The sequence below is a fragment of the Podarcis melisellensis genome (assembly GCF_964234715.1).
Source record: "Podarcis melisellensis genome assembly, chromosome: 10".
Lineage (NCBI taxonomy): Eukaryota > Metazoa > Chordata > Lepidosauria > Squamata > Lacertidae > Podarcis > Podarcis melisellensis.
Genome location: NC_138542.1, coordinates 58,420,504 through 58,447,271, shown reverse-complemented (window position 1 = coordinate 58,447,271; position 26,768 = coordinate 58,420,504). Strand labels below are relative to the sequence as shown.

The window sequence follows — 26,768 nt, the reverse complement described above, 5'->3', positions numbered from 1 at the left end:
AAAAACAATAGATGCATCATCACCAAGAAAAATGATTATCAATTGTATGCTGAATATGTTGATCGTTTGTTTGTTTTGTATTATGATGATGTTGTGCAGGATGACACTTGTTGCATTGCAGGTTCTAACAAAAGTTTGCATGCAGAATGTATTCACGATTTTCATCGAAAATTTGGTCATTTGCATTTTGAGGCAGTATCTAAAATGCCTGCCTTGGTTGAAGGTATGACTATTAAACCCTGCAGGTACCACATGAAGTGCAAGGCATGCGCAGCAAACAAGGTGAAAATGACTGCGAAAGGTAAGGTGTCTAGTAGGCAAGCTACAGAACCATACCAAATTATTCATGCTGATTTGGTTGGACCACTAGCGCCCTCTTTGGGTGGAAATAGGTACTTCATGGTTCTCCTTGATGCATTTTCCAGGTATATTTTTGTGTACAATCTCAAGCAGAAATCAGAGGCTTTTCCTAGGTTCAAGGAATTCTGTGCTTGGTTGGGAAATGTGCATGGTAAGAAGATAAAAATTCTTTTCACTGACCGGGGGGGAGAATTCACTTCTCAGCAGTTTGAAGCTTTTCTGGCTGAGAAAGGAATTCAACACGATTTGTCTAGTCCTCGCTCGCCATGGCAGAATGGACTTGCGGAACGAGCAAATCAGACATTGCTTCAAGGATTAAAAACCTTGCTGCATGATGCAAATCTTCCAGAGAGTTATTGGGCCGAAGCTCTCTCATGTTTCACTTACAGTTATAATCGCAGGTTATCTTCAGCGATTGGTTGTACCCCCTATGAGAAGATGTTTGGCAAGAAGCCATACATCAAACACATGAAAATTTTTGGTTCGGACATGTGGGTTCACTCACCACAAAACTCCAAGTTAGACAAGCGTGGTTTGCATGGTATCTTTCTAGGTTATCAGAAAGGGTCTTACAGAATAATGATGACTGACTCTAAGGAAATTAAGCTCACAAGAAGTGTTGAGTACAATGCCAAGTGGGGGGAGAATGTGGGAATTTTCCAATGTTATCCTGATGACAGTGATGAGACTGAGGATAGTCAAAAGCAACCGCAACAACCCACACCCACTGATGAAGGTACTGATTCTGAGTCTGACACTGAATCAGATGATTCAGAGGATTTCAAGAGTGCGAAAGCCTCTATGCGACCCTCTGAAAGCTCTGATCAAGAATTGGAGGAACCATTGTTCACAATAGGTCACTTTTCTCCTAAGAAGGAAGAGGAGAGTGTTGAAGACTTAAGGCTAATTCGCAGGTCACAGAGAGCCACAAAAGGCAGACCTCCAAAGAGATTTGCTGATGAGTTTGCTAAGATAGCAGTAACAGCTGTTAAAAGCTCCAAGAAGGTATTTGAACCTTCAAGTTTCCAAGAAATCCAGGATTTGGATTCAAAGGAAGCTGAGCCATGGTTAAAAGCCATGAAGGCTGAGCTTGATTCCTTGGAAAGGAACAAAACATGGGACCTAGTTCCAGTAGTTCCAGGAATGAAATTGCTTGGAAGCAAATGGGTCTTCAAAGCGAAGACTGATCAAAATGGCAAGATAGTCAGACACAAAGCCAGATTGGTAGCCAGAGGATTTGCTCAGGTACCAGGTGAAGACTATCACGAGACCTACTCACCCACAGTGAGGTATGAGAGCATTAGGCTTATGCTCAAGCTAGCTGCAGAAGAAAATCTACACATTAGTCACCATGATGTGAATACAGCTTTTCTGTACGGATCTCTAAATGAATCACTTTATATGCTTCCACCTGATGGCGTACCGGTAAAACAGGGATATGTTTGTGCTCTGAAAAAGTCCCTTTATGGTCTCAAACAAAGTGCACGGTGTTGGCACACAAAACTCACTGAAGTATTGTTTTCTCTAGGTTTTCAGCAAGGGAAAGCTGATCCATGTGTATTTGTCAAAGAGGAGGGGCAAAAGAAACTGTATTGTTTGTTTTATGTTGATGATCTTTTATTCTTTTGGAAAGATGTCACAATGTACAATAACGCCCTAGCTCAACTGAAAGAGCACTTTGACATGAAAGATCTTGGTGAGGTAAACAACTACCTATCTCTGGAAATAGAGAGAGATCAAGATGGTAACATTCTAGTACACCAGTCACGGAAAATTGCTGATGTGTTAAGCAAGCTAAACCTGATGGATGCTAACCCTGTGGACACACCGATGATAACAGGTTATCAGGTAGATGACACTGAAGAAGCATTTTCTGACACTACACTGTACAGAAGTGTGCTAGGCAAGCTAAACTTCATTGCCAGATGTTCAAGACCAGACATTGCTGTTAGCTGTAATTTGCTAAGCAGACAAGTCAACAACCCTACTGTTAAGGATTGGAAAGCTCTGAAACGCATAGCGCGGTATTTGAAAGGCACTATGCATTACAGACTGAGATTTAACAATCAGAAGTCTGGTGGTCTTGAGATATTTGCAGATGCAAGTTTTGGAAGTGACACTACAGACAGGAAAAGTACGTCTGGAGTTTGCTATAAGTACAATCAGGGTCTATTTGATTGGTCTTGCAAGAAGCAAACAACAGTTAGCTTAAGTACTTGTGAAGCTGAACTGAATGCACTGTCTTATTCACTTAAGGATTGTGAATGGTTGTTACAATTGTGCAAAGACATGAAAATTCCTGTCAAATGTCCAATCCAGGTTTACCAGGACAACAAAGCATGTTTGGCTTTGCTGAATTCTGAAGGTTGTAAGCAAAGCACGAAGCACTTGCAATTGAAGGTGCAACATGCTAGGGAACGTATTCAGAAGGGACTCGTAACGGTGTCCTATATGCCAGGTAATGAAATTCCTGCTGATGTATTGTCCAAGATTGTATCAAGGGATCAACACTGTACCTATGTGCAGAAGTTGGGTTTGTACTGATATTGTACGAACACGCTGCCCAGAGATGTTCACAGAAAGGGGGAGGATGTTGGTTTCTGCTTTCTTCTCTGTGCAGCGAAGTGCTTGTCACGAGACAGGTTGTTTACATTCCACAGAGTCTGTACTGGAGGTTTTCCCACGGGAATGGGAGACTGGATGTGACGTACACTGGTTTCCTGTTTTTCACTGTTCTTTGCAGTTTCAGTTTGTGATTCTCTCCGTGCCTTAGAGGAGAGATGACGCTTTCTCTGCTCCGGCAGAGGGAAAATGTTTTTCTGTAACTTACCAGCTTTGAACTGTAAATAAAGTAGTATAGAGCATGTTGGCTCATACTTCTCATCATTCCGCTGTGCACTGGACACTGCTTATCTCCAAAAGGTTTTTAAGACAAATGCCTGGCTTCTCATAAAACTTAAATAACAGCATTTCTTATTTTAGAAATTAAGATCTAGATCCCTTGGAAATGCATTCTGAATAATGAGGATTCTTACTAACGTTCTGCTTCTGAGCAGACTCTCGCTGTAATTGATCAGAGTTTCCCCTAGGTCATAATTAAGGGCTTTTAAATAAGGCCATAATTTAAATGATGTGGGAGGGCTATAGCTTTTGCAAAAGGTCACATGCTCAATCCCTGGCATCTCCAGGTAGGGCTGGGGAGACGCTGTCATTTGCTGTCAGTAAACGATACTGAGTTAGATGGACCCATATTCCTAACCCTGAACCTTTCAAGTAAACTCATTTAATCCCCATTTGTACCAGTCAGATAATTATTATCACTATTGTTTCCATTCTGTTTCCAGTTCAGAAATGCTGGTCAAGGAGGTCTTTGTAACCAAGCCATCATGCTGATCACTGATGGAGCTATGGAAGATTACGAATATGTCTTTGAAAAGTTCAACTGGCCGGATCGTAAGGTTTGTTTCCTAAGTGCTGAATGTTAAAGAGTAAAGAGGACAGATTGGTGTGGAATGAATCAGGAGCTGCTAACGAGGTACTGAGTAGCACATGGTGTTAACCAGCAATGCAATTCTATACATGTAGGCCCCACTGAATTTGATGGGAGTTACTCCTGGGTAAGTGATAATAAATCAAAGGTGGGGAAGCTTTTTCATCCTGAGGGCTGCATTTTTCTGGGCAACCTTCCAAGAGCCACATGCCAATGATGGGTGGCGCTAGAGGCAAAAATGGGTGGAGCACCAAATGTAAATTTTACCTTTGTGCAGGGAGCTAGTTTCTATACACATCCACACTGTTCCGTATTCTCCATTCAGGCAGTCAAGAGTTCAAGGACACATTCCAGCCAGGTGAAAGTGCTCAGGGTGTAAAGTAGGACCAGTGAGGGGTATGGCATGAGAAGAGTTCTAAGAACATGGCAAAAGGCGCTTTCCCAGAGCCTGAGGTTTCAGACCCCTGTAGTAAACAATAGTAACAATATTATTACAACTACTGCTTATAAAATTAGAGTAGTGAAGTAGGAAGTGCTCAGTGTCTATGAACAGTATCCAAGTAACATGTCCCATCAGCTCAAGGATTTCTGCTGGTGCAGAGGAACTTCCTTGCCCTCTTCTCCACCAACTCTTCCTCCCTAAACCTGTTCCAGAGCATCACAAGATTATTATATTTTTTTGGGGGGGGGTGCCGGAGTAGATTAGGGTGGAGTTCCATTGTGCAAGTGGAAATCTTTGCACTGGCAAGATGTGTTAATTGGATAACATCCTATAACTGGGGGAAAATTCATTACTTTAACATTTCAAAATAGTCTGAGCATTGGGTTTGTCCAGGGGACAGCAAACTTTTTCAGCAGGGGGCCAGTCCACTGTCCTTGTAGGGGGCCAGACTATATTTTGGAAAAAAAAATATGGACAAATTCCTATGCCCCACAAATAATCCAGAGATGCATTTTAAATAAAAGCACACATTCTACTCATGTAAAAACACCAGGTAGGCCCCACAAATAACTCAAAGATGCATTTTAAATAAAAGCACATTCTACGCATGTAAAAACACGCTGATTCCTGAACCATCCACAGGCCAGATTTAGAAGGCAATTGGGCCGGATCCGGCCCCTGGCCCTTAGTGTGCCTACCCATGGGTTTGTCACTTGTGACATCACTTACAACTGTTTTCCAAATAGCAAACTCTAGTATGTGGGTATAATAGCATTTCACAGCAAGGCTGCATTATTGTTTGGTGGGAAAATATGATACTCCTTCAACTGATGTATTTGTTGGTAGAAGGATGTTAAGATCTCCCATAAGTACTGCTTACCTTTGCTTTTTACCCTTGATCTTTCCAAAATAGGTCTAAAATGATATTTTTACTAGCAGGAACTCTTTTTCACATACTTTTACCAAGAGAACTCTATTGCATAATGTCAGTATACAAAATGTACAATACTGCATACCTTTCCCATTCCACCTTACAGCTGTGAGATCTAGAAAAGGTATTTCTACTGAATGTCAGACAAATAGGCTATTTTACATTTAATTCCAATGTCTGCATTTTTGCTTCACAGGTACGGGTTTTCACATATCTTATCGGGAGGGAAGTCAGCTTTGCACAGAATGTGAAATGGATAGCATGTAACAACAAAGGTAAATAACATCCTTTGCTGCAAGTCATTTATCATAAGCAAACTGCAGCCATCCATTCTTAGACCTTGGCCTTTGTATAACCTACAAGCCTAGTTTGAGTCTGAAAAGCTCCAAAGCTGCTGCAGTAGACAGAATGGATTCCGAGATATGTCTGCTACTTAGCCTGTGTTGCCAAGTGCCATAGAATTGTGAGAAGGATTGAGTCGGATATAAAGGGGGGCTGGGATTTTTTGCTTCTTAAATTGTACTCAACTTAGATACTGTATAGAGTTTGGCTAGGATATATGGGATGAAGGACCTTAGGAGGCATGGGGTAAAGCAAGAATGGAGGACCTGTGACCCTCCAGATTATGTTGGATTTGAACTTTTACCAGCCTGAGCCAGCACGGTCCAAGATCAGGGGTGCTGGGAATTGTAAGTCCAACAACGGCTGAAGGATCACAAATTCCCCATTACTAGGATTAAGAATGATAGAGGTAAGAACACAAAGGGGCATCTTCAGATTGGTAACTTTTGATGCAATCAAACAAGAAGTTGTACCCATTTCAATTTATTCTAAAAATGCATGTCCTTCCCTTCATTGGATTTTCTGGAATGTCCTCCAGTTTGTGCTAGACTTCAGTGCAAGCATGCAAATAGGATTTTGCCATGTTTTTACATAGTAAAACCTGTTTTGGAGTCTGAAGCAACGACTCCAAACTCCAATCAGTAGAATACAGATTCAGAAATGGAATTCAAGGAAGCTAACTCTCTTATTGGGGGCGGGAATACTTATTATTTGTGTTAGGGTACTACACACAGATATCAACTTTGGCTGACGTCCAGGAGAATGTAATGGAATACTTGCATGTACTCAGTCGACCAATGGTTATCAACCACGATCATGACATCATATGGACTGAAGCCTACATGGACAGTGCGGTAAGTGTTTTGAGAAAAGCTTTAAGGTGGGTGAGAGACAAAGGTCACTTAGAGTTGTTTTCTGAATTATTATTATTATTTATTAAACTTATATACCACCCTTCATCCAAAGATCACAGGGCAGTTTACAACATAAAATACATATATAAGTTGGAAGTAGTTAGCAGCAGCAGCGGATTATTATCAGTACTGCCTTTTGAAAAGGTTCTACAGATGTCATTTAGCTGCTTTTTGCTTCTATGTGATATCCTTGGAATTCCATGGTGATCCAAACATAGCATGACTTACATCAGGAATGGAGAACTGAATCTGGTGAATGGGTCAGATCCCAATGTCCCTCACCCTGCATGGGCCAGGTTTGACAAGTGAGCAGAGCTGTACATCTGCTGATCAAGTGATAACACAATTTTTTGCCTGCTTAGTTCATTCATTGCAAGCCTTGATTATCAGATTGGGGCTTGCAAAGCACTGTGCATGGTGTTTTGTAGGCACTGCTGATCAGTGGTGGCTGCAAACCCCCTTTTGGCCCAGAAAGGATCCAGTAGTCTGCTATAATTAATCTTTTAACACACATTTACCTGCCCCACAACTGACATCATATGACATCAGGTGGAGGGTAGCTAGGCATGACTTGGTCAAGGGCCAGGCTTCACTGGCCATATGGGGCTAATTAAGTCTGTGGGCTGGAGGTCCCCCACCCCTGACTTAAGTGGTATCTCTGTCCTCTGTGAACTCTGCAGAGACACTTTATAAAAGATTATCAACAGGAAAAGAGATTAGCTTTTCAGCTCAGGAAATGGGTCATTCAGCCTCCAGCCCAGTGGGGCTTCAGTGCTGTAGTCTGTTATCTGTCACACAGAGGAGCTGACATACATTAAGGTGTCAAGTATTGTCCTTAATGACTTAGTCCAAGATCCAAAGCAAGGCTAAGTTTGAGGAGTAGAGGAACAACACATAGAAACAGAGATTTATTTTTTTGCTTTCCTGCAAGTTTCTGCTACCACTGTCTCTTTGGCAGTGGGGACTTCTGTAACCAAAAAGTAGAGTTCCCACTCAAATTTTGCACAAAAAAAATTCAGGATGCATTTAGAGGTTTCTCCTCAGGAGTGAGGCCCTTGAACTGTAAAGGATTCCCCATCACTAATGTATTTCTGCCGCTTGGCCTTAAGTATATGCCTACTGATGCAAAGTGTGCACTATAACACTTTAGTGTGAACCCCACTAATAGATCAGAGTTGATGTTCTTCTTGGTGGCCACTAGAAAACAAAAAAAGATGGTGTGGCCAAGTTTATGTGCTTTGTACATGTTGCCTCAATTCCCATATAAGGCATCTGCTTACGGCATCCTTGGGCAGTTGCCAGGTCCCCAGTGTCACACTAGGCCCCAATATAGATCCTCTACTTTTTCCTCCCCAGCCCACAGCTCAGAGCTGTACCACCTTGCTCATGTATTACAATCCCATGGAGTAGTGCTATAGTGGAAGCATTGTGGGGAATGAAGGGCTAAAGTAGATGTGATATTAAATGCATTTAGCATGCTAGCTTTCAGAAAATAACATATCTTCTTGGAACAGGGTGATATCTATCAGGATCACAGCAGCTGGGAATGGAACACTTAACCCCTTCTTCCCCTGCTGCAGTTAGAATCACTACTCTGAAGGCAATTCCCCCCCCCCCCCAGTGCGAAAAGCAAGGGAGGAAAGGGTGAAACTCCTCCTTCCTGCCCACTGTGATCCTGATAATTATCTGACCCCTCAGTAGCAGATTCTTGAATTAAATACTTAAAATGCACATTAAATGCATGTACTGTCAGGTCTAGATTGGCCCAGAAATGATGGCCCAGACAGGTGTCTGACACTAGTTGGAGCACATCTTCATGTGCTGCTGCTGTCCACACATGCCCACAATTGCCAGATGGGCCCATCACTGGAGGAGGCCAACTAGAGGGCACAGGGTCCCTGGTCAAATCCAGAGCTGTTACTAAAAAGGTGCATAGCTATTTATTCTCTAATGTGAGATTGGACATGAAGTTTTCATGGTAGTTTGTTTTGCCAAGCCTACTGTATGCTGGAAGTTGTCAGCTGTGCAACTTGCATTGTGTTTTATCAGTCTTTGCTTTGGACTGTTTCAGAATGGTTTTGCTCCTGGGTTATTAGCTTGCTCCTCTTACATTTCTTGCTTGCATTTGTCTCTGCTGCTTACTGTATGTATCATTAGTTTGTGTGTTCATTTGTCTGTCCATTCATTAATGTGTACATTCATTTGTCACCCACATCTCTTGCTAGCTGCCACAATCTGAGGAGGTAACAATCTGCCTTGTGTTCTGTGAACACCAACTATTTCTCTGGGTGTCATTAGTACATGTTCTGTACTAGTTTATCTAGCTGTAACTAAACCATACATCCACAGTGGGGAAAAGTTGGCTGTACAGCAGCAATAGAGCTGTACAGCATGGAAAGGATATGGATGTATTTGTGAGGTTGTGATGTGCTGTTGTAGAGTAGAACTTCAGAGCATGGCCCATGGGCTGGAAGTCTCTGGTACAAATCTCCACTTGACTACAAGCTCACTGGACAGCCTTGCACAAGTCATCTATATTAAGACTGTCCCACCTTAAAATAGCAGAGTCAGGATTACACAGATAATGTATGTGAGGTGATGTGAATACTGTACTTACAAAAGGCTCTCCATAGGTCTGAGAAACATTGATTGTTTGAGATTATGTACAGGAAGTCTCTTTATTTAATTTCATTTCATTCATTTCATTCCATTTCATTTCTGATATATACTATACACACACACACACACTATATCTATCATCTATCGTGTGTATATATATATATAGATAGTTTGTGTATATATACACATGTATATATATATATATATAGACACACACCCATACACACACACCCATATATATACATATACCAAGTACTTTTGGCATGTTTAAACTATGCTTATTTCTGCTGCATAATTTTTCCAAAATAAATGTCAGCCAACTGATTAAAAAATTCCAGCATTTGGTTTATCTGGCTGCTGTTTTGATTGGTTGGCTCTCAAGGACCCCCATGCTGTGAAATGGTGATAATAGACCACTTCTTGACTTTGCTAAAGGGGAACAGCTGTACCAGGCCAAATGGGTTGCTTCTCCTGAGAATAGATACCATGTGTGTGTCTGTGTTTTATTTGTGATGTCTATGTTTAGTAATCATTTCATGTGCACACACCCTACATTATCTGTTTCAACCTTCCAATTATCCAAATTCACTGTCTTCTGTATAGTGCCATGTCAGTTTATCCTTGTGTGATCGCCATTCCCATTTATCTGAGGTTCTGGTAAATGTCTCACATTTGGGTAGGCCCTGTGTGCTCTTCTTCTCTCCCCTGGTTTCCATGTATCCCCATTGTATCACCTGCATTAATTTATCTAAGTCTTTTTAGAATACATTGTATATATTGTTCATGCACCTATGATTATCATGTGCTTTGCCATGTTAACCTGGACATGTATACGTGTCCTCACTAGTAAATATTATATTCCACTGTTTTGGATACTCCCTGCCATCTTTGATAAGGCACCTTTTTCACCCTCCTCTAAATGGACCATTTTTCTAGCATCCCTTAGGCTTTTTTTTTTTTAAGGGTGCTTTTCAGTACACTTTTTCTGCTGCATTTGCAGTGGTGGCTGATTCCCCTTATGCTCTTACTGCTGTCCCACTTGCTAATATGCTGCTTGTTTTCTGTCTGATAGCTCTTTGCATCTCAAGCCCAAAGCCTCTTGCTCATGACAACGGTGGCTATGCCAGTTTTCAGCAAGAAGAATGAAACGGTAAGCATGATGCTCTCAGGGAGATACTTCTCAGTGTGAAAGCAGAGAGAAGGCTAATGCAATGGCAGATCTTCATAATATGCCGTCCTGTGTGAGGCTTTTTGTCACCCTCCCTGCAGCACTCGTGGCACTGGCTTAAGCTGAGCTTTGGGAAGGAGGCATGAGGCTCTGGTGGGGTGCTGGAGCCCTCCTATCTCCTTCCAAAAGCTCAGTAAGCACTTGCCTGGCTTTGGGAAGGAGGAAGGAAGTAGGAGGGTGTGCACCTGGTGGGACTGAACAGCTCGGACTACTGTGAATCCACCTTTGGCTAATGTTGTGATTTGCAAAAGTGAAACTATATAAAGGATAAGTAAGCCTTCTGACTCTCTTGGACCAGCGGACACATTCTGAATTTTGAGAAAGTACAAGGAGCACCAGTCACAAAATGGCTGCCACAGGGTATGTGTTGGTAGGTAGATCTTGGACTTATTGTGTTAAAAAAAAAAGTGGAACCAATAAACCTGAAGTCTGCTGTCCCGTGCTCTAGATGACTTCTGTTATCCAGGGCAGATGGTGTAATGCGGAGAGAAGTGTCCTCTTCCTCACCTTAGCAGAATAGGATTTTCTTACAGTGTACGTGGGACTTACATATGGGTAAGTGGGCCCAGGATTACACTGCAATGCTGCAATTCTATGCACGCTTACCTAGGACTATGCCACATTGAACAGTGGAACTTAAGTCTAAGTAAACAAGCACAGGGCTTGTGCTGTCGGTAAAATAAATAAGTATCGGTTCTAATATGGGGACCAGAAAGATATTTGCTATGGGATGTTTCAATGGTTGCTACCATGACTTTTTAAATTGACTAGAAACATTCATGGAGGATAGGCCTGTTATTTGATATTAGTCTTGACAGCCAAGAATGAGATCTCATTGTTCAGAGGCAGTATAACTCTGACTAGTTGATCAACAATGAGATGGCTATTCCCTTTTTTGCTTGTTCTCAGGGGTATTGCCCTGGTGCACTAAACTCTGTCCATTGACCATCAGTCTTGTTGGTTAAGAGAACAGAAATCTAAAAATCAAAACAAATGAGAAGTTGGGTGGAAACAAATTTTCTTAGGTGGAAATGGACAAGGGAGGAAGCAGCAAAGCTATATAGGTAACTTAGGAAGTTGCCGTACACCTTGTCAGACTATTTGCCCATCTAGTATTGTCTACTTTGACTGGTTGCAACTGTCCAGGGTCTTGGACAGAGAGGTATTTCCCATTACCTGATGTCTGATCTTTCTGAGTGAAGATGCCAAGTATTGAACCTGGGACCTTAAATATTGAACCTGAGACCTTCTGCATGTGTGATACCACTGAGCTGTTGTTCCTGCTGCATTTGTAACTCTCATCCACCTGGTCTTCTGCATTATACCATAGGGAGTTTACTGGTTAATCCAGTCTGCCCTTCCTTGTTTCATCACCGCGGTCTGTATGCTTTGTCACACAAATGAACAGCAACTCTGCAAGACCAGATGGTGGGGATGGGGGAAATGATAATTAACCCAAGGAGAATGGAGTAGCATGTTGTCAATTTTAATTTCTTCTTATTTTACAGAGATCTCATGGCATTCTCCTGGGTGTGGTAGGCTCAGATGTTCCTTTGAGAGAACTCCTTAAGCTGGCTCCACGATACAAGGTAAGAATCAAGCTAATACAGTCCAGCTGTTATCACACAGTTTTGGCAATCTCAGAAGAATGTCCTGGTATTGATAACAAAGCCACCCTACGGAGTACTGCATCTGTTCACAGGCAGCGCTGCCACAAGTTGTTGAGACGGTCACTAGTTTAGATAGATTAGGAAAATTCATGGAGATTAACTCTGTCAAAAGCTATTAGCTGTTACAAGTAGGACCTGCAACAAAATGTTTTAGTTGGAGTGTTCCTTTTTGCTGTTCCTGTCAGTTAGTGATGAATTGATAATTCACCATTCCATACTCTCTCCCACCCATTTCTCTCTTTCCCACCCCAACAATCAATCAACATTCCAGGCCACTGAGCACATTCACTCTTCACTAGATTGCATTTGTTGTTTTGCGGGAATAGAATCAATGTTATTTTCTTTTTAAAAATTTACTTCTGCAGACCTAGGGGTTATCCTAATCCTTTTGAAACCTCCCTCTTATGCATGGACTATTCCATTTTTGCTACATAAGGACCAACACTTGGAGAACTGAAAGTGCTGTTGGTATTGTTATGAAATTGGGGTGGTCAAGATGGCCTCTTGGAGTCCTTTCCAACTTAGTGATTCTAAGTTTGTAGATTCCCTGAGGCATATCTGGTGTAGATTCCCCAAGGCATATCTGGACAGAGATTTGGACTTATGAATACTTATGGAAAAACTGCTGAGCACCCAGCAACTATTCTGGGTCCCTTCTTCCTTAAAGAATGCATTGAGCCAGGTCTGTATTGGAAGAAAGAGCACACAGTGTCAGGCTTAGAGCAAGTCACACTCGTTTCACTCCCCTGCTCCCCTGAAATCTAACTGCAGAGCAGTGAGCTTTTGGAACATCAGTTGGGGTGTTTAAGTTTTGAATCTCCATCGTTGCTTGACATGTATATTTGTAAATAAATGCAGATGTCCCCTGTAACCTCCGTCCAAAAGAAGCCCAAACCAGATACATAGTAGAACTTGTGGAAATTCTTAACTAAGAACTAAGAACTGGGGTGCACATAATTTGTTGTTGGCATCTGGCTGTCTTGAGAGGCAATAGAGTGCACCTCCAGGGGTTAAGTCAAATCGCTGCATTATCTGCACCGAAGTGACCTCCCTAGGAGGGCATAATAGTACATAAATGGAACCTCTGTGCCCAGAGACAATATAACCCTGAACCCAAGGACCAAGAGCTAGCAATGGATAGTTCATGCCTTGCTTAAAGGTAAAGGGACCCCTGACCAAAAGGTCCAGTCGTGGCCGACTCTGGGATTGCTTTATTGGCCGATGGAGCCAGCGTACAGCTTCCGGGTCATGTAGCCAGCATGACTAAGCTGCTTCTGGCGAACCAGAGCAGCGCACGGAAACGCTGTTTACCTTCCCACCGGAGCTGTACCTATTTATTTACTTCACTTTGAAGTGCTTTCGAACTGCTAGGTTGGCAGGAGCAGGGACCAAGCAACGGGAGCTCACCCTGCCGTGGGGATTCAAACCGCCAACCTTCTGATCAGCAAGTCCTAGGCTCTGTGGTTTAACTCACAGCGCCACCCGCGTCCCTGTATGCCTTGCTTAAGAGCTCCTTAATGATATCTGACTGGTCATTGTTGGAAACAGACTGCTGGGCTACATGGACTTTCATCTGATTCTTAAAGGCAGTTCTTCCATTCTTAGGTTACACTATTCTGGGAACACTAAATAACTGAATAAGGAACCTGATAGGAAATGTAGGTAGTTACTAACTTAAATCCTTTTCAGTAAAATAAGGATAAGTAGCGACCTTCTTTCCTGCTGCCTGCCACCATTTATAGCAGGGGTATGAAACCTGTGGTCTTTGGTCTAATATCATGTAGCAAGGAAGGGGGGAAAGAGATGGCAGAGGCAAAGAGAGAAGAAAGGGAATGCCTGTCCCTGTCTGGCCCCACCCACTACTGGTATCTGGCCCCTAACAGATTACTTCTTAGGGAACGTGGCCCTCTACAGAGAAAATGTTCCCTGCTCCTATTTTATTGTACGGAAGGTCTGCAACTATCAGATGAAAATATCAGTTCTGTATCTAAAGACATTTTTTAAGGGCTTGGTTTGTGTGTCAGTCTAAATGTGCACAACTCCTGTGTAATTGAAGTAGAAAATATGGTGCAACCCCAGAGATTCATTTGTGCATGAATATGTGAGTGAGTGCATACTTGCATGTACCTGATACTTCATCACACTCTTTTGACATATTGTAAGAAAATTAAAGTATTTGGGGACTGAAACAGGATATGATTGAATTGCCAGGTGAAAATTAATGCATTTAGTTCTGTTTATGGTTCCCTGGAGGACCATAGCTTAGCAGCAGAGCACATGTTTTGCATGCAGATTCAGTTCCTGGCACCCTCCAGTTTCTTTGAAAAACAAAAACAAAAGCAGGTTGTGCGTGATGGGGAACACACCTGCCTGAGACTGCAGAGAGCCACTGCCAGTAAGCCTAGATAACACTGGGCTACATGAACAGATAACCTGACCAGGTGCAAGGCAGCTTCCCATGTTCCTAATCGATGCATTTTCAAATTTTGCCTGGTTCCTTTACTTTCACTATCAGTTCATCAATATTATCCATGCATTTCTTCAGTTAAAGGCCTTGGATGTTGTCATGCATAAGTACTTCACTCATGCCGACACTGCATCAGGGGCTTGGATGTTAATGAAGTTAATTGTTATCATACTTTTGGTTTAAAGCTGGGTGTCCATGGATACGCCTTTCTGAACACAAACAATGGCTACATTTTGTCTCACCCGGACCTCCGGCCATTGGTAAGTGACCCAGAAATACCAAGACCTGGTTCACGTGATCCAGTGCAGTGTGATATCATCCCAAACACACCATTCTTAGCTTTGGGAGTACTGTGCTACAACTATCATTCCTTGCTGTCTCTGAGTTCAAGTTTGGAATGTGAGAGTGGTGGCTGTCTATTCAAATAAAAGTAACTGCACAAAATGGCATGTTTACAATGGGGAGAAAAAAAATCTCCCATCACTAGTGATGTCATGGCCACACGGCCACATTCCACACTGCATTCATAATTGATTTATTTTATTTTGAAGCTCTGTACCCTGCCTTTCATTCCTGTGGTTCTCGAGGCATCTTGCAACAGGTTGTAATAATAATAATAATAATAATAATAATAATAATTATTATTATTAATAAACTATTTATCATTTATACCCCGCCCATCTGGCTGGGTTTCCCCAGCCACTCTGGGTGGCTCCCACAAGAATATTAAACAGAATAAAACTTCAAACATTAAGAACGTCCCTAAACAGGGCTGCCTTGAGATGTCTTCTAAAAGTCAGATAGTTGTTTATTTCCTTGACATCTGGTGGGAGGGCATTCCACAGGGTGGGCGCCACCACGAAGAAGGCCCTCTGCCTGGTTCCCTGTAACCTCACTTCTCACAGTGAGGGGACTGCCAGAAGGTGGTTAATAAGTAATAATAATAATTTAATAGGACAACCTCAAACTCATACACAGAAACACCAAAGCGCAGTCCTCTGACTGATCAATGAGACCAAATTATGCTTCCTTCCTGCTCTGAAACCTCAGGTCAACTAGCATTTTGAGTTAAGCGTTCTTTTTGTCAAGGAGGGGAGGAAGCAATCTTCCTGCAACTGCTCCTTCTCTGGGCAGTAAATGGGACCAGATAGGGATGGACAGGTCAGTCTGTTTCTGGCCCATGTCAGTTTTACATGTGTTCATTTACAGTAAGCCCACAATTTACACAGGGCTTACATTCCGGAGATTGTGACTAAAGTCAAAATTGTGTATAGCCAAAATACATAGTGTTCAATCCCACATAGGGTGGGGTTGCCAAAGTCATTTCCCCCAGAACCTTGCCTCCCCCCAGTGTAAAGCTGAATGTGCACAAGTTAAATGTGCATAATTTGTGGGCTTATTGTATAAACCTGTTTGAACATCATATTATTATTACTGCAGAAAATTTCACATTTTTTGATATCTAATTTAGTTCAAAATACACATTTGTATATGCATTTCAACCTAAAAGAGTCCATATTTTAATATGCATTTTGGAGAGGGGAGGGGAGTAAAAAATTATATTGCAAAATTTGTAGATGTGCAAAAACTGAAGTGCTGTTGTCTGTATTAGTCCGGGAATTGCAAAGCAGGCTAGTTCATTACAAATGTGAAACAAATGAAGTCCTTCAAGTCCTTGAACTTCTTAACTGGCAAGAAGGTGCTTCCTTTCTGCTTTTTAGCCTTAAGGGTAATGGCTGCATTATATTGGATGAGAGTTGCAGCTTAGGGTTGTGTGGTTGTGTGTTTTGTGGTTTGAATGATGGGCAAAGGTGACTTTCCTTAAAGATATGGGCTAGATGGAAGAAAAATGCCTGGGTCCTTCACATCAACTGAGCGACCATTCCTTGTGCAAAAATAAACGTGATTGGACATACTTTAGGGAATAGAGACATGTGCCTAATTATCTATTATCTAATCACCTAGCAGAAATACACCTTTTCTCTAAAACTGAAAAGAGTATATTTCAGGGTTGTTAAGCAGCAGAGCAATTCAGGAATGTTTTCCGTCTCACTTCTCAACTGCAGTATAAAGAAGGGAAGAAGCTAAAGCCCAAACCAAACTACAACAGTGTTGATCTTTCTGAGGTGGAATGGGAAGACGTGGATGAAACTGTAAGTGTCTAAACTGGGATTTCAGAGCATGCTCCTTTAGCTCCCACCAAAGTGGGTTCTTAGCAGGTCACAGTAAAATTACTGGGGAAGGCTGTAGCTGAGTGGTAGGGCATCTGAATTGCATGCAGAAGGTTCAATACCTGACATCTCCATGTAGGCCTGGGAATCATCTCCGTAGGACCACTGAAGAGCTGCTTGCAGTCAATGTAGACAATACTGAGCTTGTTGCACCAATGGTCTGACTTGGTATAAGGCGGCTTCTTATGCTCCTATGTTCACAAATGCCTTTGGAAAGAGGAAAGCCTTTACGGTGCGTTAGAAGAAAACAAAAGATTGGGCCAGGTGAGCCCATTGCAGGGGCTGCAGAGTGGGGTGATTCCATCGCTGTGGTGCACAACAACTAAAAGGCCAGGTTTCTTTTAGTCACTAGACTAAGGGCTTCTCCACACTTACTTTCCTCTGCTGCTTCCAGACACGGTTTGCACATTAAAGATCCATGTCCAAGCACCCTTTATTTGCTCAGGAATTTTCCCAGTGAAAACCCGCTCTTTAAAGCTCAATCGGAGCAAATGGCAATCTGCAGAAAACCCAAACTGATGTTTGCTCTGATTGAGCCCTAAAGAGTAGTTTTTTGGAGGGAAAGCTCTGGAGCAAAAAAACCCAATGCTTGGGCATGGAGCTTTAAAGTGTGGACCTATGCCTGGAAAGAGCGGGAATGTTCTCTCTAGGGAAGTTTGCCGGGTGCCTTCATTATACACCTTTAGGCACCAGGAAAAAGCATTCCTTTTTAACCAGGCCCTTGTTTGATTTGATTGACATCCTATGCCCTTTTAATTTTTTTTGGGGGGGGGAGTTATTGGGTTGTTGTTTTTGTTTTGATTATATATTTTGTGGTTTTATATTTTGATATTGTTCTGTGAACTGCCCTGAGACCTCCTGGTATAGAGTGGTATATTAATTCTAATTCTAATAATAATGATGATGATGATGATGTGTGGATAACCTCCGAAAGTTGTAGCATGCAAAGGATACCTGAAAAGATCCAAAATTGAGATTTAGTTCATATCTTAGTATATTTGAGTTTATATTCTTGAGAATAAGCCAGGCCAAAGTCCTTTACATGGGTTAGAAGTTGGGTCCCTGGCCTCTCCAGTAAAAGAATATATGCGCTTGCTGTTAGATTGCCACCCACATTCAGAATAGAGATTTCTGGGCTAGGTAGATCAACAGTCTTGATATATAATAAGGTACTCATGTTAAAATGTGTGATCAGAGGAGTTCTTTTGGCAAAAAAAGTACATCAAGGCTTGTGTCCCCTTGCTGCCCTTCACAGCAGACAGCAGTGCACTTGGCAAACACAACTGCTGCTTAAAGTATGAATCAGCCCTGATGGATACAGATCCCATGCTTAATTGAAGTAATCAGATGTTGTAAAGTGATAATTGCATCCCAGGATGACTGAGATCAATAAAATTATCTCATCCTAACCTGCTGTCCGCTATGCTTAGCTAAATATGTGCTTCTAAAAGGGGGAGAAAAGAAAAGCTTATGTCAAAGGCTCCTGCCTATTGCAGGCCACTTTAAAGCAGGTGACCGCAATCCTGGCTGGAGGCACTAATTCAAATCTGTTCCCTTCTGCAGCTACGAACAGCAATGATCAATGGGGAAACAGGTGACCTCTCAATGGATGTGAAGGTGCCTGTAGATAAAGGGGTGAGTATATAATTTCTTCTTTTGGTACCCTGCATTTGGAACAATTGCACAGAATTAAAGCAAATTCACATAAAATCATAAATGTAGCAATAAATGTACAGTTCAAAACAAGTATTAAAAAAATACATAAAAGTCACAAATTTAAACTCTTTTTTTTAAAAAAAACCCTGAAGATTTACCTAAAATGAATCCTATAGCCACAGTCTTTACCAACCAACCAAAATGTTACTGAGAAAGGTCTCCAAAAGTTGGTAGAATAAAGAAGACTGAAATGGGAGCAAATAAGATTATGCTCCCAGGGTTACTGGGACAAAGAAGCAACAATGGCTGTTTTTGAAAAGTCATGTGTCCCAGTCTACCCTGTCATGTTGCTATGCACTTCCAAAGGAGATCTATCAGGGCCTATGTCTTCAAGCTTCTATGTAACATGTCCTTCAATCACTACACAATATTATGCAGTTTGATTTCTTTTGACTCTGTATCTGTGCATCACTTACATTAATTTCAAAATTTGCTAATGAAAAATTTACCATGGCCCTCCTTCTGTTTTCTACTTCACAAAGGACCTGCAGAACATTATCACCCCAGGGAAATGGAAGCCATAAGAGGAAACCATATTCTGCTCCAGTGCAGGGCAGTCAAACTAAGTGAACCTTTGAGGGTGTTTCCAGCTTTACATTACTTTACTAATTAACATAATTTTGTTCTTTGCAATACTTCTTTCAAATCCTACTTAGAATTATTCAGGAGGCAGAACTGCAGTTTTTGTGTGAAATTGAATCATTTATTGCAAATTTGTATTGCTGTAGTTATTTGTCATGAAGCTCCCTGGGTGCAATACAATGTTTCATTTCTAATTGCCTTATGACATTTTAGAGGAACCTAATTAGTTATCCCTTACCTACCATCATGTCTTTTCCTGTTATTGCTCCTTAGAGTTTTCTGTCTTATTATGGATTTGGTTTTGAATATTTTTTTCCAGCGGCCTGCATGTTTCTTTCGCCCTTTTCTGCCCATTTTAACCTTGAGATACACAATAGTTGTGGGACTTGCTTATTTCTTAATAAGCTGTAATTTACATTACGTAACATAATTATACTAAAGTATTACAGACGCATAAACACAGAACATTGTAATTCATGAGAGCTGCTGCCAGTCAGTGTCAAAAATATTTAGCTAATGTTATAGAATCCTAGAATTGTAGAGTTGGAAGGGACCCCAAGGGTCATCTACTCCAACCCCCTGCAGATGACAGATGGCTATCCTTCCTCTACTTAAAAATCTCCAATGAAGGAGAGTCCACAACCTCCCCAGGGAATCCGTTCCACTGTCAAATACCTCTTACTGTCAGAAATACATTTAGTCGGAATCTCCTTTCTAGAAGCCATTGTTTTGAGTCCTTCCCTCCAGAACAGGAAAAATCAAGCTTGCTCCATCTTCTGTGTGACAGCCCTTTAAATATTTGAAGATGGCTGTCATATCTCCTCTCAGTCTCCTCATATCCAGGCCAAACATACCCACTTCCCTCAATTGTTCCTCATCAGGCTTGGTTTCCAGACCCTTTGTCATCTTGGATGCCATCCTCTGCACACATTCCAGCTTGTCAGTATCCTTCTTAAATTGTGGCGCCCAGAATTGTACATAGTATTCCAGGTGTGGTCTGACCAAGGCAGAATAGAGTGGCAGTACTATTACTTCCCTTAATCTGGGTGCCACAACACTGATGAACAATGGAAGGCAAGAAGGTGGGTGGGTGTGCCAAATTTTGGCGTCACACAGGGCACTGCTGGAATTTAAAGGCCCAGTGTCCACCACTGCCACACACATGCTTTTTTGCCGGGTGGTTAAACCTCTTGACAGAACATTTCTCCCCAGATTAATATTCTTATGACCTGAGATCTGCTGTGGAGGCAGTCCATACATCAGCCATTGTTTAAGATACCTTCAACTCTCCTGAAAGCTAAGTGCACTGGTTAAAGTGTCAGACCAGGACCTGGGAAACTAGGGTTCGAATCTCACTCAGCCACAAAGCTCACTGGATGACCTTGGGCCAGTTAGTGCCTCTCAGCCTAACTTTCCTCACAGGGTTGTTGTGGGGACTAAATGAGGAGGGGGAAGAGCAATGTATGCCACCTTGAGCTCATTGGGGGGGGGGAAGGTGGGAAATAATAATAATAATAATAATAATAATAATAATAATAATAATAATAATAATAGACCAATTGTCTTTACCCAGTTTTACTAGCCTTTTTATAGCTCCTATACATTTTTCTTATGCAGGTTGGCAATGCAATTCTTTCAGCTTTTGGATCCGCCATAAATTCAATTAGCTAAGGGTATATTTTTCTCTTTCTCTCAGAGCACAATGAAAAAGCATTTTAAAGGTTAGCAAAGAAAGGTCCCATGGGAGCTTATTCCATGCCTTTTCTCACCTTTTTCCTTTTCCACACACACACATTAACTTCAGCCTTTGCTTGCCCTTGTTCTGTGCTCACAGACTTTCAGTCGATTTTCAAGTTACACAAAATAGCTCACTTATCCCTTAGCGTTTATTAATTAAATATTGGAATTGAGATTGCAAGACTCCTTCGTGTAAATCTGTGTGCGTGATATAGAGTTCATGTACTTTACCAGTTAACATCAGTACTCAGACAAAAACAACAGGGAAAAGGAAACTGGCAGAGTGGGGAAAATCTGATGAAATCAAGTTTTATCTGTTTATTTCATAGGCACCCCTGCACTGTATCATGTCCTGCTATAGTCGAGAGTGTCTTGTCACTTTTTGAGTCTGGCAGAAGAGTTACTCAGAAATGCTTTTTAAAAACAAATATTTTATTACTTACTCCCCCCCCTTAAAATAAAACTGCTGTATAATTTTCTCTCAGCAATTCAAATGGATATTTCTTAATACAAAATGTTTAATAGTGCCTATTTTTATCAGTCATTTTTCATTTTCTTTCATTTCACTACTTTTTTTTACTGTTTTCTCTTACTTTAAATATAATGACTTCTCTTCCTGTCCTATTTTATCTTTGCAATAACCTTGTGAAGTAGGAGACTATGCTAAGAAATACTGACCTGAACACACTGAACACACAAGGCAGCCCCTTGTGTGAAAGGAAGGCACTTCCACTTGCATAAAAAGGGTGCATGTCTCATTTTGGGATTCACCCTCACCCGGGACACATACACATCCCACACTATGCCAGAGGAATTACCAAGTGGCTTTTCAGGAGCTGGAAGGGGCTGCAGGAATGAGATGGGAAAGCCCTGTTACAATCCTGGCATCTATTACACTTCACAAGTGTATCCTAATGTGGAATGATTCTTGCCTGGTTTTAGTGGACTAGAATTTGTCCTTTTTATGCTTATGGGTGGCTGAACACTTTTATTATTCTTATGCTTTATTCTCTGTTAATGGATTTTAAGTGTTTGGTAAGTTCTGTATGTTAATATTTTGTAAGTCGGTGTGAAGCATTTTGGAAAAAGTGATGGACCAATATGTTTTTATGGCAGGGTAGGAATCCGAGAGTAAAATATTAAAAGTGACCCAAATGCAATAAAAGGAATAAGAATCGGACACACAGAGGGAAGCCTTGAATCTTTCACAGTTATAAGTTGAGGTGGGCATTTTCCTTCCCCTGCCCTGCAGGCTGAACATAGGGAAGCCACCTGATTCTGGGCAGCCAACACACAAACCTTCAGGGCTGTTGGGCTGTCCATGCTTGGCCAGTTAATGAAGTCAGCCAAGATATTTTTGAAATGCTCAGCTGGCAGCCAGCAATCTATCTTTGTGATGCATGGACAGTTCTGCCTCGATCCCCCTCGATGCCTGCTGTCATTGTGCCAGATGGATTTCCAGTACACTGAGGATTAGTGCTTAACGGGCAGGAGGAGGGGCAATGGTGGAGAGAGAGGAGAGAGAGACAGTCTCATGTGACTGCAGTGATAGTGGAAGTGAGCTACAAGGACAGAGACTCTGATCCTGCTGCTCTGCTACCTTCTCTCCCATGTCTCCAGTCCCTTTGGTAAATCATCTAGCCCATCTGTTGAGTTATGGCAGGTCTGGCACAGATAAGGCTCTTTGGAGGGTTTTGCAACACTTGAGGTGTACTGAAACAGGGCTGGAGCAATCTGCCCACTGATTTTGCTGTCGGTGGTCTTTGCGTTCTAATCCTGTCTGCCTCCAGCACATATTGTGTCGCTAGTGTGCACCTGCAAGAGAAGTCTGAGCAAGCTGGCAACAGGTTTGAGACCTCACTGTCACAGATAATCCTACTTGGAAAGGGCCCCGCAAGAACATCAACCTGCGAGTTAGCAAAGGGGCAAGCATTTGACGCAGGGCTGCTTAACTGGAGGTCTGAGGGCTTCCCATGGCAGTTGGTGTGGATGCTTCTAGACCTGGAGCAAGGTTATATGGATTTAATAACTCATCAGAGTCACTGCTGCAATGAGATCTACTGGAAGGATTCTGCTTCTCTCCCAAAGTAGATCTTAAGTCTCATGAACTAAACTGTCACAATCCCTTCAATGTACTTTATTTTTTTCTGTCCTGAATCTTCCAACTTTCAGCAATTCTAGTGTTGTGACAGTGGGAGAAGTGCTTCTCAGATGCTACCTGCTACAACCTGTTGGTGCATCGCCTAAAAAAAAGTGAAATATGTTTGTGTTTTTCTTCAATACTATTCAGTTGTTGTTTTTCAATTCAGGTATACCAAATTAATTAATCACTTCTAATCCATAAGATTTAAGTTTTCTTTAACCAGGGGGTTGTCTTTGTCTTGAGATTCTTTAATGCATGTATGGAATGACTCCTGTCTGGTGTTCCAAAAAAGCAACACCCAATAAAATAATCCTGCTTCTAAATTCCTCCAATAAGAAGACAACACTCTTTAGGTGACGGAGCAGGACCTTTGGAGAGATCCTGACTACCCTTGTTGAAATGCAGCCGCTATTTGGACATGACCAGTGGTCACATTTAAGAGACAAAACTACACTTCCGGTTGTGATTTCTCTCTCTCTCTCTTCTTTTCCAGAAACGGGTTCTCTTCCTCACTAATGACTATTTCTTTACTGATATCAGCGGCACACCCTTTAGGTGAGTGGGACGGTCCCTTAGAGCTGGGTTGGGAACATGTGGCTTTCCAGATGTTGCTGCACTGCAGCTCCCACTGTCCCTGACCACTGGTTATGCCCATGGGGGTTGATCCAACCACATCTGGAGGGTCCCCGGTTTCCCACCTTTGATTTATACTAATTTAAGAACTTTAAAAAATGACTACAACTTACCTCTGCACCTCTGGAATAAAAGAAAAGGGCATCTAAAATGCAGCACTTGATAGCTGGGTGGACTTCATCTACAGCACATCTCATTTTAATAAGCATTGTCCATGTTTATATGGGCAAGGAGGTGGGAGACATCTGCACAGTCAGACCACTATAGCCCTTCCTGGACTATACCAAATATAGGTGGAAGATAACATGCTCTCCCTTTATTTAAAATGAAAGCCTGGGCCTCAGAGAGACGGACACTTCATATATTTCAATGAACAGCAGGACTTTGATAAAGGAGAACATAAATATATACATCCAACTCTGATTACAGTCAAACTGGCATCATCCACACACCAGAGGGAGGCAGCTGCAGGCTTGGGGAAACCATCAAAGTTTGGAGAAGTACAAAACATATTTTTTTAAAGCGTTAAGGATTGGGAAATAGCTCAATGAAGAGTGGGTGTGACCAGTGGCCACAAAATACTAACTGACCTAAGGTGGGGAGTAGGGATGGAAAACTGGGTAGGTTATGAAATAGAGTATCCTGGAAATGGGGGTTGGTGGCTGGCTTGAGCAGGATTACTCTATCCTGCAACACTTTGTTGCTGGCCTCACTTGGTCATATATTCTCCCAATGACGTCCCAAAGTGCTACATTCCTAGAAGGCCTGCACCATATGCTGTTACTTTTAAGGACTTAGTTCATTCTCAGGTCCTTTCTAGCCTTAGAGTTCTTTTACTGGTTAGTTGCATTCCTGTAATTTGGAATTTCACAATGTATGTTTCAGTAATGAGAGTTCAATTTAAGTGATGATTCACTACTTAAAAATCAGTTTTTCATGGCAGCATTCAATTTACGCTATCAAAATCCAAGTTTGACATTTTAGAATGTTAATTCAGCAATGTGTAAATGAGGAGAAATTTTCAGTGCAAGTAAGTTGGTGTTTATTACAGTAGTAGCTCCACCACACAATACAGGCCTTTGCAAGTCTCCTTGCTGGAAAACATTTTCTCTTTCATCTCTTAATCCACAGTCTGGGAGTCGTTCTATCGCGAGGGCATGGTGAATACATCCTGCTTGGGGACACTTCAGTGGAAGAAGGTAGGATGAATGGCATAGCTTCATCAAGCAATCACAGGGAGAACTGATGGAACATTGCCTTGTTTTAACACAGCTGGGTTCATATCTCAAACTGTTCTTTCCTTTGCCACACAACACTGCCACATCTCCCAATTATTTGTTTGCCTCTTTGAATCAGGAGCTTGGCAATAGAAGCCTATTAATTAAATCCCCGAAATACATATTATGGGAACACATTCCCCAATTTACCCAAATAAAAACTGGTTCATATGTACCTGTAGTGAGGAACTTAAGGCCTGGGAGTGGGATATGGTCTTCCTGGACTCTCTGTCTGACCCCCAGGACCTTTCCTGGGCCACACCGCTTTCTCAGAATGTGGAATTTTAGAACCCATGGTTTTATAACACATCTAAACCATGTGATTCAAACAGGATGACCTATAAACAGGAAACGGGTTGTGATCTAAAGAGGGAAAATAATTTAAACACCCCCACAGCCTGAGCTCACATTCACTGAGTTCTAGAGGTCTTATCTTCACCCCCTGAAAATTCACCCTCCCATTTCAATTCCTGGGGGAAACACAGGATACAACAACATGTTGAGCATACAGAGGAATTCATAAGACTGTGAATAAATGAGTCTTTATTGCACCATTTGCTTTTTGGTTTCAGGTTTACATGATCTGCTGCAGCCAGACTTGACTTTAGCCAATGAATGGTAAGTGGCAGGAATTCTTCTAATTTGGGGGGGACCTGGGAAGGAGATGAGCTGCTGCTTGGCTTTGGGGACTTTACATTGAAGGCCTTGAAAAAACATGGTCCTGGCATCTAAGGGGCCAAAGCTCAGTGGCAGGTGACATTTTTGCATGCAGAAGGTCTTGTGTTCAGTCCCTGGAATCTCCAGTTAAAGGATCTTAGCAGTGTTGGAGAAAAGGAATTATTTTTGCCTGCTGCCCTGTATGAACCAATGCCCTGTCTTCAGGCAGCAACATTTGTTTATGTAAGTCTGTATCCTGAGGAACAATGTGGATCCCATGAAATAACTGCACTGTGTTATTTTAAACTTTTTGTGAGGAGCCTAACTTTTCTAGATGCTAAATAAACAAACTGCACAACTCCACCCCCCCTTAAATTAGAACTATGTTTTCTCGGGAATCTTTTTTCTTATCAAAACATTCTCTACAGTAGCCCTAGTCCAGCTCCATCACTGATATCCTCAAATGATTGATTGTTGAGCTACACCCACTTAGCATGGATATAATTTGTAGCTGAAGTGCAGAGCTATATTTTTGGAGCAATTTGATTCAAGTTCTTGCCTTTGCTTCCAGATATCTATGCAGTGATGCGTCTTGAGCAAGTGCATAGACCTAGAAACCAAGTAATATTCTTTGTTCCTGATGCACTGATATGGGTGCAAAGGATGGCTTTGATGTTACTTTCTGGACCAATTTTTCAGTCACAGAATATGCCCTAAGGCAGGGCATTTTTCAGCAGGGGGCCAGTCCACTGTCCCTCAGACCTTGTGGGGGACTAGACTAGATTTTGGGGGGAAAATGTGAACAAATTTCTGTGCCCCACAAATAACCCAAAGATGCATTTTAAATAAAAGGGCACATTCTACTCATGTAAGAACATTCTAATTCCTGGATCGTCTGCGGGCCAGATTTAGAAGGCGATTGGGCCGAATCCAGCCCCTGGGCCTTAGTTTGCCTACCCATGCCCTAGGGCCTAGGGTCTCCATTACTGTGAGTAGTGGACATTTGGGTCCGGAGCTGACAGGTCTTAGCCATGGCAACTGTCTTCATTTCTTAAGTATATACTGGAGATCAGAGATCATGGGAGTTGTTCCAACTGAGGTTTGAGCTCCATCCCAAGCATGCAGATTTGCCAGGACACCTCTTATGAGTGCAGAAAAGTTGTCCAAAGGAACTTCTGAATCACATTTTTGGTCTTTTTCTTTCTAGGATTTATTGCATTACAGATATTGATCCAGATCACAGGAAGCTGAGTCAGTTAGAGGCCGTGATCCGTTTTCTCACAGGAGAAGAAGCTGACCTGGAATGTGAGTTCTGAAATATTACTCCTG

The 26,768-nt window shown here is 41.9% G+C and overlaps 1 protein-coding gene and 1 long non-coding RNA gene across 4 annotated transcripts in view; one reads left to right on the top strand and one right to left on the bottom strand.

The window, feature by feature from the left end:
* The window catches only part of CACNA2D4 (calcium voltage-gated channel auxiliary subunit alpha2delta 4), a 162,658-nt gene that overhangs the window by 34,116 nt on the left and 101,774 nt on the right, over window positions 1-26,768 (top strand). Inside the window, exons 11-22 of the mRNA XM_081926839.1 lie at window positions 3,705-3,818; window positions 5,420-5,498; window positions 6,286-6,419; window positions 10,171-10,248; window positions 11,835-11,915; window positions 14,649-14,723; window positions 16,530-16,616; window positions 18,258-18,329; window positions 23,366-23,427; window positions 24,637-24,704; window positions 25,355-25,400; window positions 26,647-26,744. Of these exons, the coding sequence (XP_081782965.1) occupies window positions 3,705-3,818; window positions 5,420-5,498; window positions 6,286-6,419; window positions 10,171-10,248; window positions 11,835-11,915; window positions 14,649-14,723; window positions 16,530-16,616; window positions 18,258-18,329; window positions 23,366-23,427; window positions 24,637-24,704; window positions 25,355-25,400; window positions 26,647-26,744 (994 nt within the window). The remainder of the gene's footprint in view (window positions 1-3,704; window positions 3,819-5,419; window positions 5,499-6,285; window positions 6,420-10,170; window positions 10,249-11,834; window positions 11,916-14,648; window positions 14,724-16,529; window positions 16,617-18,257; window positions 18,330-23,365; window positions 23,428-24,636; window positions 24,705-25,354; window positions 25,401-26,646; window positions 26,745-26,768) is intronic.
* LOC309378874 overlaps window positions 20,861-26,768 on the bottom strand; it is a 33,794-nt gene continuing 27,886 nt past the window's right edge. For 2 of the 3 annotated variants that reach the window (XR_014172234.1, XR_014172235.1), the window contains one exon: window positions 20,861-22,972. This is a non-coding gene — a long non-coding RNA (uncharacterized lncRNA). Of the gene's footprint in view, window positions 22,973-24,958; window positions 25,121-26,768 lie in introns of all 3 variants that reach the window. The other variant, XR_014172233.1, reaches the window with a different exon arrangement.